General features: G+C 36.6%; 1 protein-coding gene across 3 annotated transcripts; it reads left to right on the top strand.

Moving 5' to 3' along the window:
• The first annotated feature begins 849 nt into the window (after nucleotides 1-849).
• LOC124632997 (acanthoscurrin-2-like) lies at nucleotides 850-13,116 on the top strand. Of its 3 annotated transcripts, none has more exons than XR_006984696.1 (5): nucleotides 850-989; nucleotides 1,906-2,087; nucleotides 11,877-12,135; nucleotides 12,222-12,507; nucleotides 12,983-13,116. XR_006984696.1 is itself a non-coding variant. In XM_047168076.1 (5 exons), the coding sequence occupies exons 3-5, from the start codon at nucleotides 1,919-1,921 to the stop codon at nucleotides 13,017-13,019; spliced, it is 465 nt and encodes a 154-aa protein (XP_047024032.1). In that variant the 5' UTR covers nucleotides 882-989; nucleotides 1,185-1,186; nucleotides 1,906-1,918; the 3' UTR covers nucleotides 13,020-13,116. The 3 variants fall into 3 exon arrangements, 2 of the variants coding, with proteins under 2 accessions (XP_047024023.1, XP_047024032.1); XM_047168076.1 differs by lacking the exon at nucleotides 12,222-12,507 and adding an exon at nucleotides 1,185-1,186 and having other exon boundaries at nucleotides 882-989; XM_047168067.1 differs by lacking the exon at nucleotides 12,222-12,507.
• The last annotated feature ends 1,758 nt before the right edge of the window (nucleotides 13,117-14,874 follow it).

Genomic DNA, 14,874 nt, shown 5'->3' with positions numbered 1-14,874 from the left:
GCCCCATGGTAAGTTATTTATTAACTTGTGTTATGGGTGCTAACACAACTGATAAACTACATATAGCTACATATATACATATTTATAAATACATATCATAACACCCAGACCACGGCCAACAAGCATGCTCATCACACAAATGTCGACCGAACCGGGAATCGAACCCGGGACCTCAGGTTCGGCGGTCCGGCATGTTGACCATTGCGCCATCGAGGTCGTCAGAATTGTTTGACATCAAACAACTTTCCGCCGGTATGAGGAGAAGTGACAAAAATTCTATTTGTATTGACGTTCATTTACTTAAAGGAATATTGACATTGGCACTTGACGACACTTTACTTTTTTACATATGGTATAGTGGGTCATTAGATAAATGGTATGCATAGTTACGCGTCTATGTATTTGATCAAAACTGTTTGGTAATTCGCATCATTTGGTATATCCGTATTTTCTTAACCACTCAGGACTAACATTTTTTTAAGGTAACAAGCAGATACCTTTACCTAAACAGTCCAAAGGCAACATTAACGTTAGCTTACATATAACATTACGAATTAATTAGCACAATTCCCAATGCTCTCGTCGCAAATATACTCGTACATTTGTAGTGTAAAACTCTCGAATATACTCGACATTATTCTAACGAACTAGTATGATGGCAGGGCACAATATAATTCTCAGGTACTCGTACCTACGAGCAACAGTAGCTTTTGAATAATACCCGTGGAATTTCAGAAGCCCCTACAAAGTTGAGTTGGCGAACTATGGGCAGCAAATATTTCATGTTTATAATTACGTATAATGAATATTGAATATCTGAAACTGTTGAGCCCGTTGCGTGGTTAGGTGGGGCGACATACCTTAGCTACAGATAATATATGATCTGCTACGCGTGTGTAGCTTCGCCGACCTATAAAAGTCATAGGCAGGACATCATCGCACAGTAGATCAGTGATCAGTGTTAGTGCTGGACGGTGATATTTGAACAGGTATTTTTTTTCTATCAATAAAAAATATTTTTTTCTATGCATTTAATTGATTGGTCTTTAGTTGCAAACATTTTGTTTTAGTTTTGTTTGTTTAATTGTTACTTTAATTGTACTTGTTAAGACATTAATTAACTTTAGCTCAATTAGATATTACTTAAGTTTTTGACAATTGAGTAATTACAATTTCATTTTAAGAAGTTTAGTATAAGGTCCTTATTACTATTTGATATTGTGTGCTTGGCTTTAAATCCATGTATGTAAATGAGCTTAATATTATTGAAATAGTACTTTTATTTATTCTTTGAAGCTTCTTTGTGTAGTTAAAACATTTTAATATTTCTTGACTGAATATAATAATTATGTCATACATGCACAATGCCGCTACCATACATAACACAGGTCAGGCTTCAGGGAATGAGTAAAAGTTTTAAAGTTAATTATAAATGTTAATGTAATAAAAGTTTATTTTCGACGCAATTCATAAATTAAAATTACCTATGTCGGAACTTAATTACAAAGTTGCCTAAAGGCAGACTTTCAGAGTTTGATATTATGTGCTAAATAAGTATTTTACAAAATACAGATAATACTGAAATTAAGTATTATCTCATTCGTAAATAGTAGGTATCTAAAATAATGAGGATCTTTTATTTTAATTAAAAACTACCTATTCTATTAAAAAAACCCTAAAACTAAAAAAAAAAACTAAAACTAAAAGGCATAAAAAAATTCGTACCCAACGCTGTCGACTGGGAGCGTCGACATTTTTTATGTAATATTTATCATACATTGTAAATGACTTAGTATTTTTTTTATTGACCAAATTCATTGTTTAATTCCTAATAATTAACTGTTAAGAGGAAAACTCTTTAGAAAATACATTTTCTTGATATAAACAACCCTTGTGTTTTCGCAGAAAAAAAACAAAGATGAAATTGTGCACATTAGTCTTCGGCGTGTTGGTGGCATGCGTGGCCAGCATGGCTGCGGAGACAGGTCCTCTGCTAGCTGCCCTCCAGCCAGTGGAACAGCCTGAGGTCAGGGAAGTCATGGTGGTCGACGAGCAGGGCAACAGGCAAAAGAGGAGTCTGCTTCTTGGTAAGATATTTGTTCCCTGTGAAGTAATTTTTGGCACATATAATAAGATAAAAAGTAAGATTCGATGTAGCTACATGAGGTAGGTTTGTTTGCGATAAATTACCCAAAGAAAAATTGCGTGAGCAAGTATAAAATGAAATAAGCAGGTATACTGCAGGAAATTGTAATTTGAATGATTGATTTTGGCAGGATAAACTAGGCATATAAAGTAACTTAACACGATTTGAACGAAACAATTAATTGAAATTGAATATATTTTTAAATACGATATTTTAAAGTTTACATTCCTGCAGGTAGGTAATAAGAACTAAGGCGTTATTCTTTATTTCTACGAGACGTCCTAAGACAACAACATTTTATAGTTCTTTTAGATTCTAATGTTGGTACATTATAATAGTTACGGATAAAATAATATTAATCAGTTTGTATAACAAATCTTCAATTAAGAAAGGATTTACTCAACCAGAGATAGTCCTTGGTATCATAAAGAAAATAATGTTATCCGATCCGTTCGGTTTATTTTACGCTTAATGTATAATTAAACGGAACTCAAGAAATAAATTCATATTATTTTGGAAGCCGTGGTTTCATAAAATTGCTATATTTGTGGAGCGTTGTACATTATTCTTCGAGAGATATTAACTTAGCCACAATTAAAAAAAAAAATATTATTAGCGATGTTCCAATCGCAATCAGTATCGGCTGCTTTCATTTACTGCGATTGTGGTGCTGTACTATCGTATGGTACCTACTACCACTGTGGACAACCTAACTAAAAACTAAAATGATCTCTTAAATTATTTCAACCATAACATAAATCACAACCAGATTAAAATACTAATAAATAGGTTAGTGTGACCAACATGATCTCAAAAAGAGTAAAACTGTCATCAAACGGAAAGTGATACGTTCAAGCTCATTTCTTTGATCTGAGCGTTAAAGTTTAAATATTTTATAGGTACGCAGTATACATTTAGGCTCACCCTATCGCATGTTACAAAGTATACATGTTGTAAGGGCTGGCATGCGAATAGCTTTAAAACATTTATCTCCACGCAAGGTCAAGTCAGAGTTTAGTTCAAGGGCCCGATTTCTACTTATTTAACCATTATCATATCATCGATTATCTAATTAATCAATTTCGGGTTCGATCTATGATCTATGCCTCATGCATACGCAAGTGCAACTTTCAAGGTTACTCGTTATCACGCAATATTTTGTTATTGACCCGAAATATCTAATAGTGTTTAATTGTATATACGCGTATAGTTCGATAGGTTGGGTTGTTGAGAGTGTCAGATCAGTTTGTTGCAAAATATATAATTTTGTTCTCATAAACGCAGTCATTGAAGTGTAATAAAACATCTTTAGGACAGTGATGTTGTTTCTTTTTAAATCTGAAAGTGTGATGTTTGAATCAGTGTAGTTTTTTTTGTTAAAATGGTTCATACAAAAACAGATTTAAAGGGATCATTGACTTTTATTGATCATCGAATAGTTTGTATTGGGTCTTTTATTTTTCAGGCTTATTTATAAGTCAGTGTTTGTTAAAATTAAATCGACCATTTTGTTTAAGAAAAACCTGCAGAATAAAAGGTTCGCTTATGTAAAAATACTGGATTAACGATGATAAAGTAGGGGCCCAACTGTTCGCCTAGTTTGTACATCTCACACTTATCTTACCTGCTGGGCTCTTAAAGTCGCTGGAGATTTGTTACACCCTTACACTTGCTGTGAAATATTGCAATGATGAGAACAGGGGTGAAATCCCTCTCTTCTTAGGCGTATTTACACTTAACATACGAGGATAGAATGTTATAATTTGAGAAAAAAAATCTCCTCATTAAAATTTTTAAAATCATTTCGATAACATAAATTTAATATTTAATATCTGTGAAGATTATCGAAATATCACGTTGAAAAAAACAAGCTTTGTGACTTTCAATCCGTTTATGGATATTTTATTCACTTTATATCCTAGTCTGGCTTATTACTACAGTGTTTAAATATTGTCAGACTTTTTCAGACTTGTGTGGGGATATTAATTTCAGTTATTTTTTTCGTATGTGTATACTTATGAAAATTAATGCTGCAATAGAATTTCATTTATATGTACCTACATATATTCTTTGTTATGAAATCACATGTAATATTCTCGATGTTACCGATTTGTATAGTAAAAGACTTGTGTTTAATATTATTACAGAAGATAATGGTCTAAAAAGCAATTACGTCAAAAAGTTTTATACCATTGTTTTTCAAACATTTTTCGCAAGTAGTCCATAAATATTTATATCGAATTATAAGTATCAAAGTACTGTTTTTATATGAATAAACAAATCCATGAATAATACATAGTCAATGCGAAATGTATTAGAGATAATATAACTTTGTTATTTAAAAAGATTCTGATGACCGGCCGTTGACCTTCTCAGAACTTCGGTTGAAATGGATTCATTTTAATTTTCTAAGTATTTACGTTTAGCTAGGAACTACCGTGAATAAACAAAATTATGTGGTCGAAGGAGATGAATATACAATGACTTAGCTGGTTTGGTTAACACTTCAGTCAAAGATGAGTAAGTAGGTACATACTTACGTTTCCTATTAGAATCGATTCCATCGAATCATGCCGCCGAGCGAATTCGTGCGACGTTAATTAATGCGAAAACAATAAATCGACTGATTATGTATACTTGGACAATGTTTGAGCAGTCAATAATCACCCGCGTTATGGAATCCCCCATGGGACAGGGTAACGTGACGCGCATATTTGTAAGGTGGATGAGAAATTGATACTTCGTAACAAATACGTCATGTCGATCCCTTGAGATCTCACTTTCTAGCCCTAGAGGTAGATTGATGACGTAATATAAGGTAACGGAGAATTTAGACGGATCATCCGATTGGTTATCTTTATCCGTAATTTGTTTATCCATATATCAATAAATAGTAAGTCTTGACAAGGATGACGCTATGTTTTGCTCGGTTTTCCTCCTAATTTTCATTTTTGGGTAATACCTATAGCGGAATCATTTACCTATATGTAAATCACACAAGTAGCTTTTCGAGTATCGTGTTGTATGCTTTGCTTTATTGTAATGGCAAAATCGTGGGAGAAACGTATACTTAATGAATTAATAAGTGGAGCGGTAAGTAACAACAACCAAGTTTGTTCACATAGTAACCTTGAACTTTTACCGCCACTGTTATAATTTTTATTATAATGCTCAGCAACAGGATATACAAAAACCATAAAAATGTAAATTCCTCAAGCTATAAATATTAAATGCTGAGTAAGTAAAGGAATTAAAGCGGCTATAAAATGTGTGTGGCGTGGTCCGCGGGGAGGACGGACAGCTGGGTAGCTACCACTCGTAAATGCAAATCTCTATGACGATTTATTTTTATGAACAATTAGGTACCATGTCCGTTTTAATAAGATAATCTCGTTTACTTTTCACAGTAATTTAGCTTTATGTGTCACTGTCCATGTTTTCTAAATTAACTCGGATTATATTCATTCCAAAACAAACCAGAAAGTTCTATTAGTCTAGTAGCAAGAATGAAAAGTATTATCAACTAGCTGTTGCCCGCAACTTCGTTTGCGTGGGCAATATAGAATCGTCAAAATACTACTTATCCCGAAGGTGCATTCTTTCACGTGACAGTATAATTAGGATTAGCACTTAGCAGTCGCATAGATTCAATGATCAAGGTTGTGTTGTGGATGTGACCATTTATCTAAACAAAAGAAGTAAAGTTTGTGACGTTGTGAATATCTCTGGATCTAGTCAGCCAATTTGGAAAATTATTACGTATGGTGCGTAAGTAATTTTCACAGGAAACAGCTATAATCTATGTCTATATGCTTTGAGTCTGACAAAGCTGTCATTTGTACATTTTCTGCAGCTGCTGTGACTAATCAGAAGCCAGAAAGTCTGTCAGTCTTACCATGGATAATGTCTTGTAATGTGACTGGATTGAAGAGATCAGATAGGTAGTCGCTCCAAGCAAAATATTGGTACTCGAACAGATTCGGCGACTGGAAGCCAACACCAACATAGTTGGGGAATAGCTGGATGGATGATGAAATGAGTCATCATCATCAGCAGGCGCATAGGGTAGGATAGTTTCACTTACTCACTATGGTAAGGCTGACCCCACATTAGGCGTGCGCGATCCTCGGGCGTGTGAGTAGCGCGGGCGTCGCGAGCGCGCTGCGTGAACATCGCGTTTTGCTGCCCTGCGGCATGTGTGAAGAGTGCAAGCGACGCGCTCGAGGCGAGCACGCGGCGCTCGAGTTGCGTTCTTACCCCTTCGCCCGCTATCCCCGCCGCCCGCTAAACGCCTTAGCAGTTAAACGTCAAGGAGAGCGGCGCGTGCGCGCCGCGAGCGCGCTGCAAGTGCCGCAGGGCAGCAAAACGCGACGCTCACGCGGCGCGCTCGCGACGCACGCGCGGCGCCCGCGCTACTCACACGCCCGAGGATCGCGCACGCCTAATGTGGTGGCCTAAGCTGGGACTCCACCGAAATGTTTGCATTAGTTCACGAATAGGCAAAATGTACGTATCTGAGAGAGTCCACTTCATGTGTTCGTACTTGAAACCTGCAGTTTTGCCAAGATTTTCAAAATGTACGCTCGCAATTTGTCATTTCTTGGTGGAGCCAGCAAATCAAAAGAAACATAAGTGTTGTATACTGTGCGTCACTATCGCACACTGGGAAAATTTCGCTCTTGCGGAGGACGTTTATATACCATATTTTGTGTCACACGTAAACAGGACGTAAGTATCCACCGAAACACTTTCAAAGATCTGATGAACGAACAAATCAGACCTGACTTGGTCACCTGGGGCCAATCAGAGCTCTATGAAGCGATAATACGCTTTGGCTCCTACTGTTATTGTGGTTTCTGAAAATTTATTCACCTCATTCAACGATGAATGTAATTCTGATGGTACTATTAAGAACACTTGCTTAGCGCAGAAGCTGACGTTGGCAGGTCAACTCTTTTGACTTCTCGAATAGGATACCATTGGTTTTTGTGCAATGCACACCTGCAATGCATTCTGGATTAGGATAGGATATAGGTGGATAGGATTTGCAACAGAGAACAATTCTGTCTTTGTAATTGAATGATATCAAACGTAGTTTTATATAAAAGGTTTTTTTTTAGACTTGGCTCGGGTCTAACTGAGACTGTTCGTAATCGTGAACAGTGTATTAATTGCGATCGGAAGTTGAAAGTAAGCATGTCTCTGGTATGCGACGCGTATTTTGTACGTTTTCAGACGCGATAAGGCAGCTCCCATTTCTTATCTGCACTTTGTATCTGGGCTGGTTTTTAAAGCTACAGAAGCCTACATTATCTCACGCTTAGCAGCGCTTGCGAGAGATAGATCCTGATTTCTTCTAGGATTAAGTTTTCATATTTTGCATCAGAAAAAATAATACTACTCACTCAAAGTAATTTGTTTAAGGCCACCACATTAGTGGAAGATAAGCTAAACTATGTTTATGAAAAAATCCTGATATGAACTCCATCTGTAACTTTAAATTATAATCTATTAATTTTTATTGAATTATTAATGTACACACTATACATATATACAAACTTAAGCTACTTATCTTTATACAAAACTAAAAATAAAATACTATATACAAAATGTATATAAACATAAAACATAATATAAAAGAGCATCGATCAGGCGTCGAAGTATTCCTCCGCAATAATAATTAATTGTTCCACTAAAGTCATCATTTTTGACATAATGTTCAAAAAATAATTTAGATGGCACCGTTTTAAATTTGGCTGAGATCTATTAATTTTCCTTTCATCAAGGTAATAATTATAGTTGGATTTTGATGTGGCACGGCAAACTGACAAACACTATTGAAATGTCTATCGAAAAATTACACTACGTGTTAAAATATGGTGAATTACGGAAAATACACAACTCCATCTATTGAAATAATAGTATATAAAGAATGTAAATGGTAATTCATTGTTATTTACCACCTCGCTTCTTGATGTATTTTATTTACCACAGATGGAGCTACTTTAACCTGTACTGTTTTGTCAAACAGATTGCGTGTCGTAATATTTTACATCTTGAATTCACTAAATTAATCATATCTTTTGATAGAGTGAACCGATTTCGATGAAACAAAGCCTAAGTAATACCCCAAGTTACGTAGAACTTTTGTATATAAGCATTGTCTGCATTAAATTCGTAGATTTTACGTGAATCCCGAACAAACAATCACTTTCTACAGATCTATTATATGTATAGACTAGCTGTTGCCCGCAACTTCGTTTGCGTGGGCAATATAGAATCGTCAAAATACTACTTATCCCGAAGGTGCATTCTTTCACGTGACAGTATAATTAGGATTAGCACTTAGCAGTCGCATAGATTCAATGATCAAGGTTGTGTTGTGGATGTGACCATTTATCTAAACAAAAGAAGTAAAGTTTGTGACGTTGTGAATATCTCTGGATCTAGTCAGCCAATTTGGAAAATTATTACGTATGGTGCGTAAGTAATTTTCACAGGAAACAGCTATAATCTATGTCTATATGCTTTGAGTCTGACAAAGCTGTCATTTGTACATTTTCTGCAGCTGCTGTGACTAATCAGAAGCCAGAAAGTCTGTCAGTCTTACCATGGATAATGTCTTGTAATGTGACTGGATTGAAGAGATCAGATAGGTAGTCGCTCCAAGCAAAATATTGGTACTCGAACAGATTCGGCGACTGGAAGCCAACACCAACATAGTTGGGGAATAGCTGGATGGATGATGAAATGAGTCATCATCATCAGCAGGCGCATAGGGTAGGATAGTTTCACTTACTCACTATGGTAAGGCTGACCCCACATTAGGCGTGCGCGATCCTCGGGCGTGTGAGTAGCGCGGGCGTCGCGAGCGCGCTGCGTGAACATCGCGTTTTGCTGCCCTGCGGCATGTGTGAAGAGTGCAAGCGACGCGCTCGAGGCGAGCACGCGGCGCTCGAGTTGCGTTCTTACCCCTTCGCCCGCTATCCCCGCCGCCCGCTAAACGCCTTAGCAGTTAAACGTCAAGGAGAGCGGCGCGTGCGCGCCGCGAGCGCGCTGCAAGTGCCGCAGGGCAGCAAAACGCGACGCTCACGCGGCGCGCTCGCGACGCACGCGCGGCGCCCGCGCTACTCACACGCCCGAGGATCGCGCACGCCTAATGTGGTGGCCTAAGCTGGGACTCCACCGAAATGTTTGCATTAGTTCACGAATAGGCAAAATGTACGTATCTGAGAGAGTCCACTTCATGTGTTCGTACTTGAAACCTGCAGTTTTGCCAAGATTTTCAAAATGTACGCTCGCAATTTGTCATTTCTTGGTGGAGCCAGCAAATCAAAAGAAACATAAGTGTTGTATACTGTGCGTCACTATCGCACACTGGGAAAATTTCGCTCTTGCGGAGGACGTTTATATACCATATTTTGTGTCACACGTAAACAGGACGTAAGTATCCACCGAAACACTTTCAAAGATCTGATGAACGAACAAATCAGACCTGACTTGGTCACCTGGGGCCAATCAGAGCTCTATGAAGCGATAATACGCTTTGGCTCCTACTGTTATTGTGGTTTCTGAAAATTTATTCACCTCATTCAACGATGAATGTAATTCTGATGGTACTATTAAGAACACTTGCTTAGCGCAGAAGCTGACGTTGGCAGGTCAACTCTTTTGACTTCTCGAATAGGATACCATTGGTTTTTGTGCAATGCACACCTGCAATGCATTCTGGATTAGGATAGGATATAGGTGGATAGGATTTGCAACAGAGAACAATTCTGTCTTTGTAATTGAATGATATCAAACGTAGTTTTATATAAAAGGTTTTTTTTTAGACTTGGCTCGGGTCTAACTGAGACTGTTCGTAATCGTGAACAGTGTATTAATTGCGATCGGAAGTTGAAAGTAAGCATGTCTCTGGTATGCGACGCGTATTTTGTACGTTTTCAGACGCGATAAGGCAGCTCCCATTTCTTATCTGCACTTTGTATCTGGGCTGGTTTTTAAAGCTACAGAAGCCTACATTATCTCACGCTTAGCAGCGCTTGCGAGAGATAGATCCTGATTTCTTCTAGGATTAAGTTTTCATATTTTGCATCAGAAAAAATAATACTACTCACTCAAAGTAATTTGTTTAAGGCCACCACATTAGTGGAAGATAAGCTAAACTATGTTTATGAAAAAATCCTGATATGAACTCCATCTGTAACTTTAAATTATAATCTATTAATTTTTATTGAATTATTAATGTACACACTATACATATATACAAACTTAAGCTACTTATCTTTATACAAAACTAAAAATAAAATACTATATACAAAATGTATATAAACATAAAACATAATATAAAAGAGCATCGATCAGGCGTCGAAGTATTCCTCCGCAATAATAATTAATTGTTCCACTAAAGTCATCATTTTTGACATAATGTTCAAAAAATAATTTAGATGGCACCGTTTTAAATTTGGCTGAGATCTATTAATTTTCCTTTCATCAAGGTAATAATTATAGTTGGATTTTGATGTGGCACGGCAAACTGACAAACACTATTGAAATGTCTATCGAAAAATTACACTACGTGTTAAAATATGGTGAATTACGGAAAATACACAACTCCATCTATTGAAATAATAGTATATAAAGAATGTAAATGGTAATTCATTGTTATTTACCACCTCGCTTCTTGATGTATTTTATTTACCACAGATGGAGCTACTTTAACCTGTACTGTTTTGTCAAACAGATTGCGTGTCGTAATATTTTACATCTTGAATTCACTAAATTAATCATATCTTTTGATAGAGTGAACCGATTTCGATGAAACAAAGCCTAAGTAATACCCCAAGTTACGTAGAACTTTTGTATATAAGCATTGTCTGCATTAAATTCGTAGATTTTACGTGAATCCCGAACAAACAATCACTTTCTACAGATTTATTATATGTATAGACTAGCTGGTGCCCGCGACTTCGTCTGCGCAGGTTTAGTATTTCGAACAATATGTTTACAAATTGTAGCCTATGTGTTATTCTGATGTATAAGCTATATTATTGTAAAGTTTCATTAAAATCCATTCAGTAGTTTTTGCGTGAAAGAGTAACAAACATCCATACATCCATACATCCATACATACAAACTTTCGCGTTTATAATATTAGTAGGATATTCAAAGAAGAAATAAAATCTTCATATTTTTTGAAATACCGGTACGACTAGTAAGGTACTTTTGTCTAATATAAATTAGAAGTTTATGTTAAAAAGTTCTGGTTATCATCAGATACTTGACAGGTTTATTTAAATTTTAAGTGGACCTCTTTCTCATAGTTCACGATTATGTCACCAAATTATTCAGTATTCATTTTCTATTTTAGCATAATAAAATAATGATTAATTAATATTATATTTTGTATTTGAGTAAATAAAACACTTCATAGTCGCATAATCTCTTTAATTAATCGGATCTTTCGAATATTAATTAGCATAAATCACTGTTTTCGTCAGTTAAGTTATCGGTAGTAGTATAGTGATAGATAATGAACCTCGTGTAAATATGCTATGGTTTGTTAGGTCAGGTACTTGTTAAACGACATCTGATATTTAATATGGGGTTCAATCAGAAGACCTACTGCGTCGATTCTAAAAAAACTGCTCTAAAGGCAAAATAGGGCAGAAGGTCAACGACTTCGATATTTTTGTCCTTGACTAACTTAATGTTCTCTTTTTCCCAGGTGCCGGTGTCCTTGGCGCAGGTGCTCTCGGTCTCGGAGCTGTTGGTCTGGCCGGCGCTGGTCTGGTCGGCGCTGGTTTGATCGGCGCTAAGGCTGGTTTCATTGGAGGTGCCCTCGCAGGAGGCGCCCTCTCCCACGGCAGGAGCTACGGAGGCGGCTACGGTTACGGTGGTGGCTACGGAGGCGGCTACGGAGGCGGCTACTACAGTGGTGGCTACGGAGGTGGTTACGGAGGCGGCTACGGACACGGTGGTTACAGGTATGTTATGACCCTTTTGTTTGTTATGTGATTTTTTTAAATCAATTTATCTGCCTGTTATATCATAACGTGTTTCTTTATTTCAGGCGTTATTATCATTAACACAATAATACTTATATAAACCAATTTTATTACTTTTAAAATTACATCAACTTGTCCTCTTCCAAATTCCACTACACAATAATATTGATAGCAATTAACACAAACACCATTCACCGAACGAAAAATATTTACAAGCAATAATTCACTGTTACATAACACCGCGTATTTATTTATTACAATTCTGATACAAATCATGGATCAGTAATTTGTGAAGACTAGTCATTCGTGCATCCCTTGTGCGCGAGACTCAGTGAGGACAGGGAGAGCAAGGTATTTTCTTTGATTACTGGCAGTGGTAATCGGTTGTAGTAAGGTTATGTACTACACTTTGAATGGCAAGTGTAGGCAAACTCATATATAAATGAGCAAAAGAAATATATAAACCAGCTTGAAGGACGAAGGACTATGACACCTTGCGTTCTTGCACTAAGGAGATAATTAAATCGTAAATAGTATATGGTTGCTCAGTTTTTGATTGGTGTTTTGCATACCTATACCTCATTTTTTCGCACTAGCAATCAAGCTGGAAGTGCTACATATGAATTATTGGATTTTATCGCATGCATAGATTCTGACACATCTAGAATATAGTTATCTCTAGACTCAGATCTCAAAATTTCCCATTACCTTTATTATGAAAAATCACCATACTGCTTGCCTGTTAAATGCACGAGATTTTGCACAAAGGGCACTACATATTTTTCTTAAATTATATAGGTACTAATATTTGAATATTTTGTTACAGGAAAGTATACCTTGTAGAAGCCGACCCCTGGTGCTGATCCCAACGACTGACTAGAAGACCAATAATATGGTTATTAAGTGTATGTGATACTGAATGGTGTGTATGTATTAAACAATAAAAAAAATACAAAATAATCTCTGTCTTTTTATTAATAAGCCAGTGACCCCTTGATATTTGTGATCAAGTTTATTTATAGTAAAAAAAACTTGTAAGTCTCTAAATTGAGACACAAATATAATAACAAATCCTTATGCAAGTTTAGGTGTTTACTACGCTACTTTCAGTAAGTATGTGTAAAGTGTAGGTACGTGGTTAACGAATTCAAATATCAGTAAAAAACCTCCCTTGCCATTTGCCAAATGTCGTTAAAATGTGCATTTACTAAATGGATATTTGAATGTGTCTGGCGCGAGTCTTGCATACGAGTTGCTTTAGAGTAGAATCCTTTCGTGTGCCAGATAATTTCAGAAAGCAGTTCAATCATGCTATGGATTTCAAATAAATTACATCTAAAACGTGACTTCTACAGAAAGCCTTTTGAATCACAATCAGGCTAGTTACCTAATGGACTATATAAAACACCCAGACAGGACAAACATTCTGCCTAACAACAAAAATAAAATGCGAAACAAACTCCCAACTCACAGCAGAGACATCAGACACTGAGCTACTGCGCAAACTGTACCATCAATACACAAATTAATGGATCGCGAAACACAGTCGTTTATTGAGGGAGGTTTTAGAACATAAAGCATCTATGTACTACCACAACTCACGAGTATGGGGCCGTGGCCAAAACCTAGGTTCCAATAAATACGAGCGCACTTGATTCGGCCGTGCATCACGCAAGTGCTCCAGCCACGTTGGATGGAGCCGTCGATACAGCATTAACGGAGATGGATGGCAGCGGCCCACGCCATCGCCTCTTTAATCTCACCTACAAAAGAGATATACGAGTGAGCCGTGCTTCCGATAACCCTGCTTTACATTGTTCTCTTCTATTCATTTTACATTAGCTATGAGTCTTTGTGGAGGTAATCCGATTTGTAAACGTTCGTTCATTTGTTTGAATGCAGAAAGATTGTTTAAATGTTTGCTTGTTTAATGTACCATTTAGAGTAAGTTCTTACTTCGGTGGAAATTATTTCGCGGAAATCTGCGTATGCTCAATCTATTTTCTTAGGTACCATATAATTGGAATAATTTTCTTTGAATTGATATAAATCAAATAATACTAAGACCTTAATAAATATTAGTCGATTTACGTAAATGAAATTAAGCTTGCCTACAGATATTTCCATTACGATCAAAGATACTCAGATTGCTGAATATTCAATGAAGATGTTTCGCATATCACTGCGAACGTCATAAAGCAAAATACGTAATGGAGTGTAACAATGACAAAGGTCTGTATCTGTGAGCAGCAGATCTGCCGACGAAGGTAACAATGACTAAGATTAATTACATCCCAATAATGACAGAACAATCTTATCTGACGCCAATGGCGGAATTCATCATGAGCGCCGTTTGCGCCTAAGCGCCTCGTCATCTAAAGCTACTATTGAAATAGAAGCAGTTTTGTTTGCTATTGTGATCAAGAAATATGACAACAATAGTTTCTACATCTTCAGCCAAACGAAGAGTTATTTATTACGTAGTATTATGATTTAGGGTGTTGGCACGCCGCCAATATTCGTGCGCATAAGTTCCGATTCCTAATAAATTATGACAATTGCGAAGTTTCAGAACTGTTTAATGACTCATTTGAATCTTAATGTGATCATAGGTTTCTATATTCTGCAATTTTTGTTCTGCATTTTATAATGTCAACAGAAGGGAATTCCGTCGTCAAAGAGAATGTAAATTTTCTAGGCTGATTTTATCTAATGAAG

This window comes from Helicoverpa zea, chromosome 1 (assembly GCF_022581195.2).
Source record: "Helicoverpa zea isolate HzStark_Cry1AcR chromosome 1, ilHelZeax1.1, whole genome shotgun sequence".
Classification (NCBI taxonomy): domain Eukaryota; kingdom Metazoa; phylum Arthropoda; class Insecta; order Lepidoptera; family Noctuidae; genus Helicoverpa; species Helicoverpa zea.
This window is presented reverse-complemented; position numbering and strand designations above follow the sequence as displayed.

Excerpts from the sequence above, each read along its gene's own strand:
- LOC124632997 (XM_047168067.1), top strand. The coding sequence starts at position 1,919 with ATGAAATTGTGCACATTAGTCTTCGGCGTGTTGGTGGCATGCGTGGCC. Across the intron at positions 2,088-11,876 it reads AAAGAGGAGTCTGCTTCTTG|GTGCCGGTGTCCTTGGCGCA; the intron begins GTAAGATATTTG and ends TCTTTTTCCCAG. Across the intron at positions 12,136-12,982 it reads TACGGACACGGTGGTTACAG|GAAAGTATACCTTGTAGAAG; the intron begins GTATGTTATGAC and ends ATTTTGTTACAG.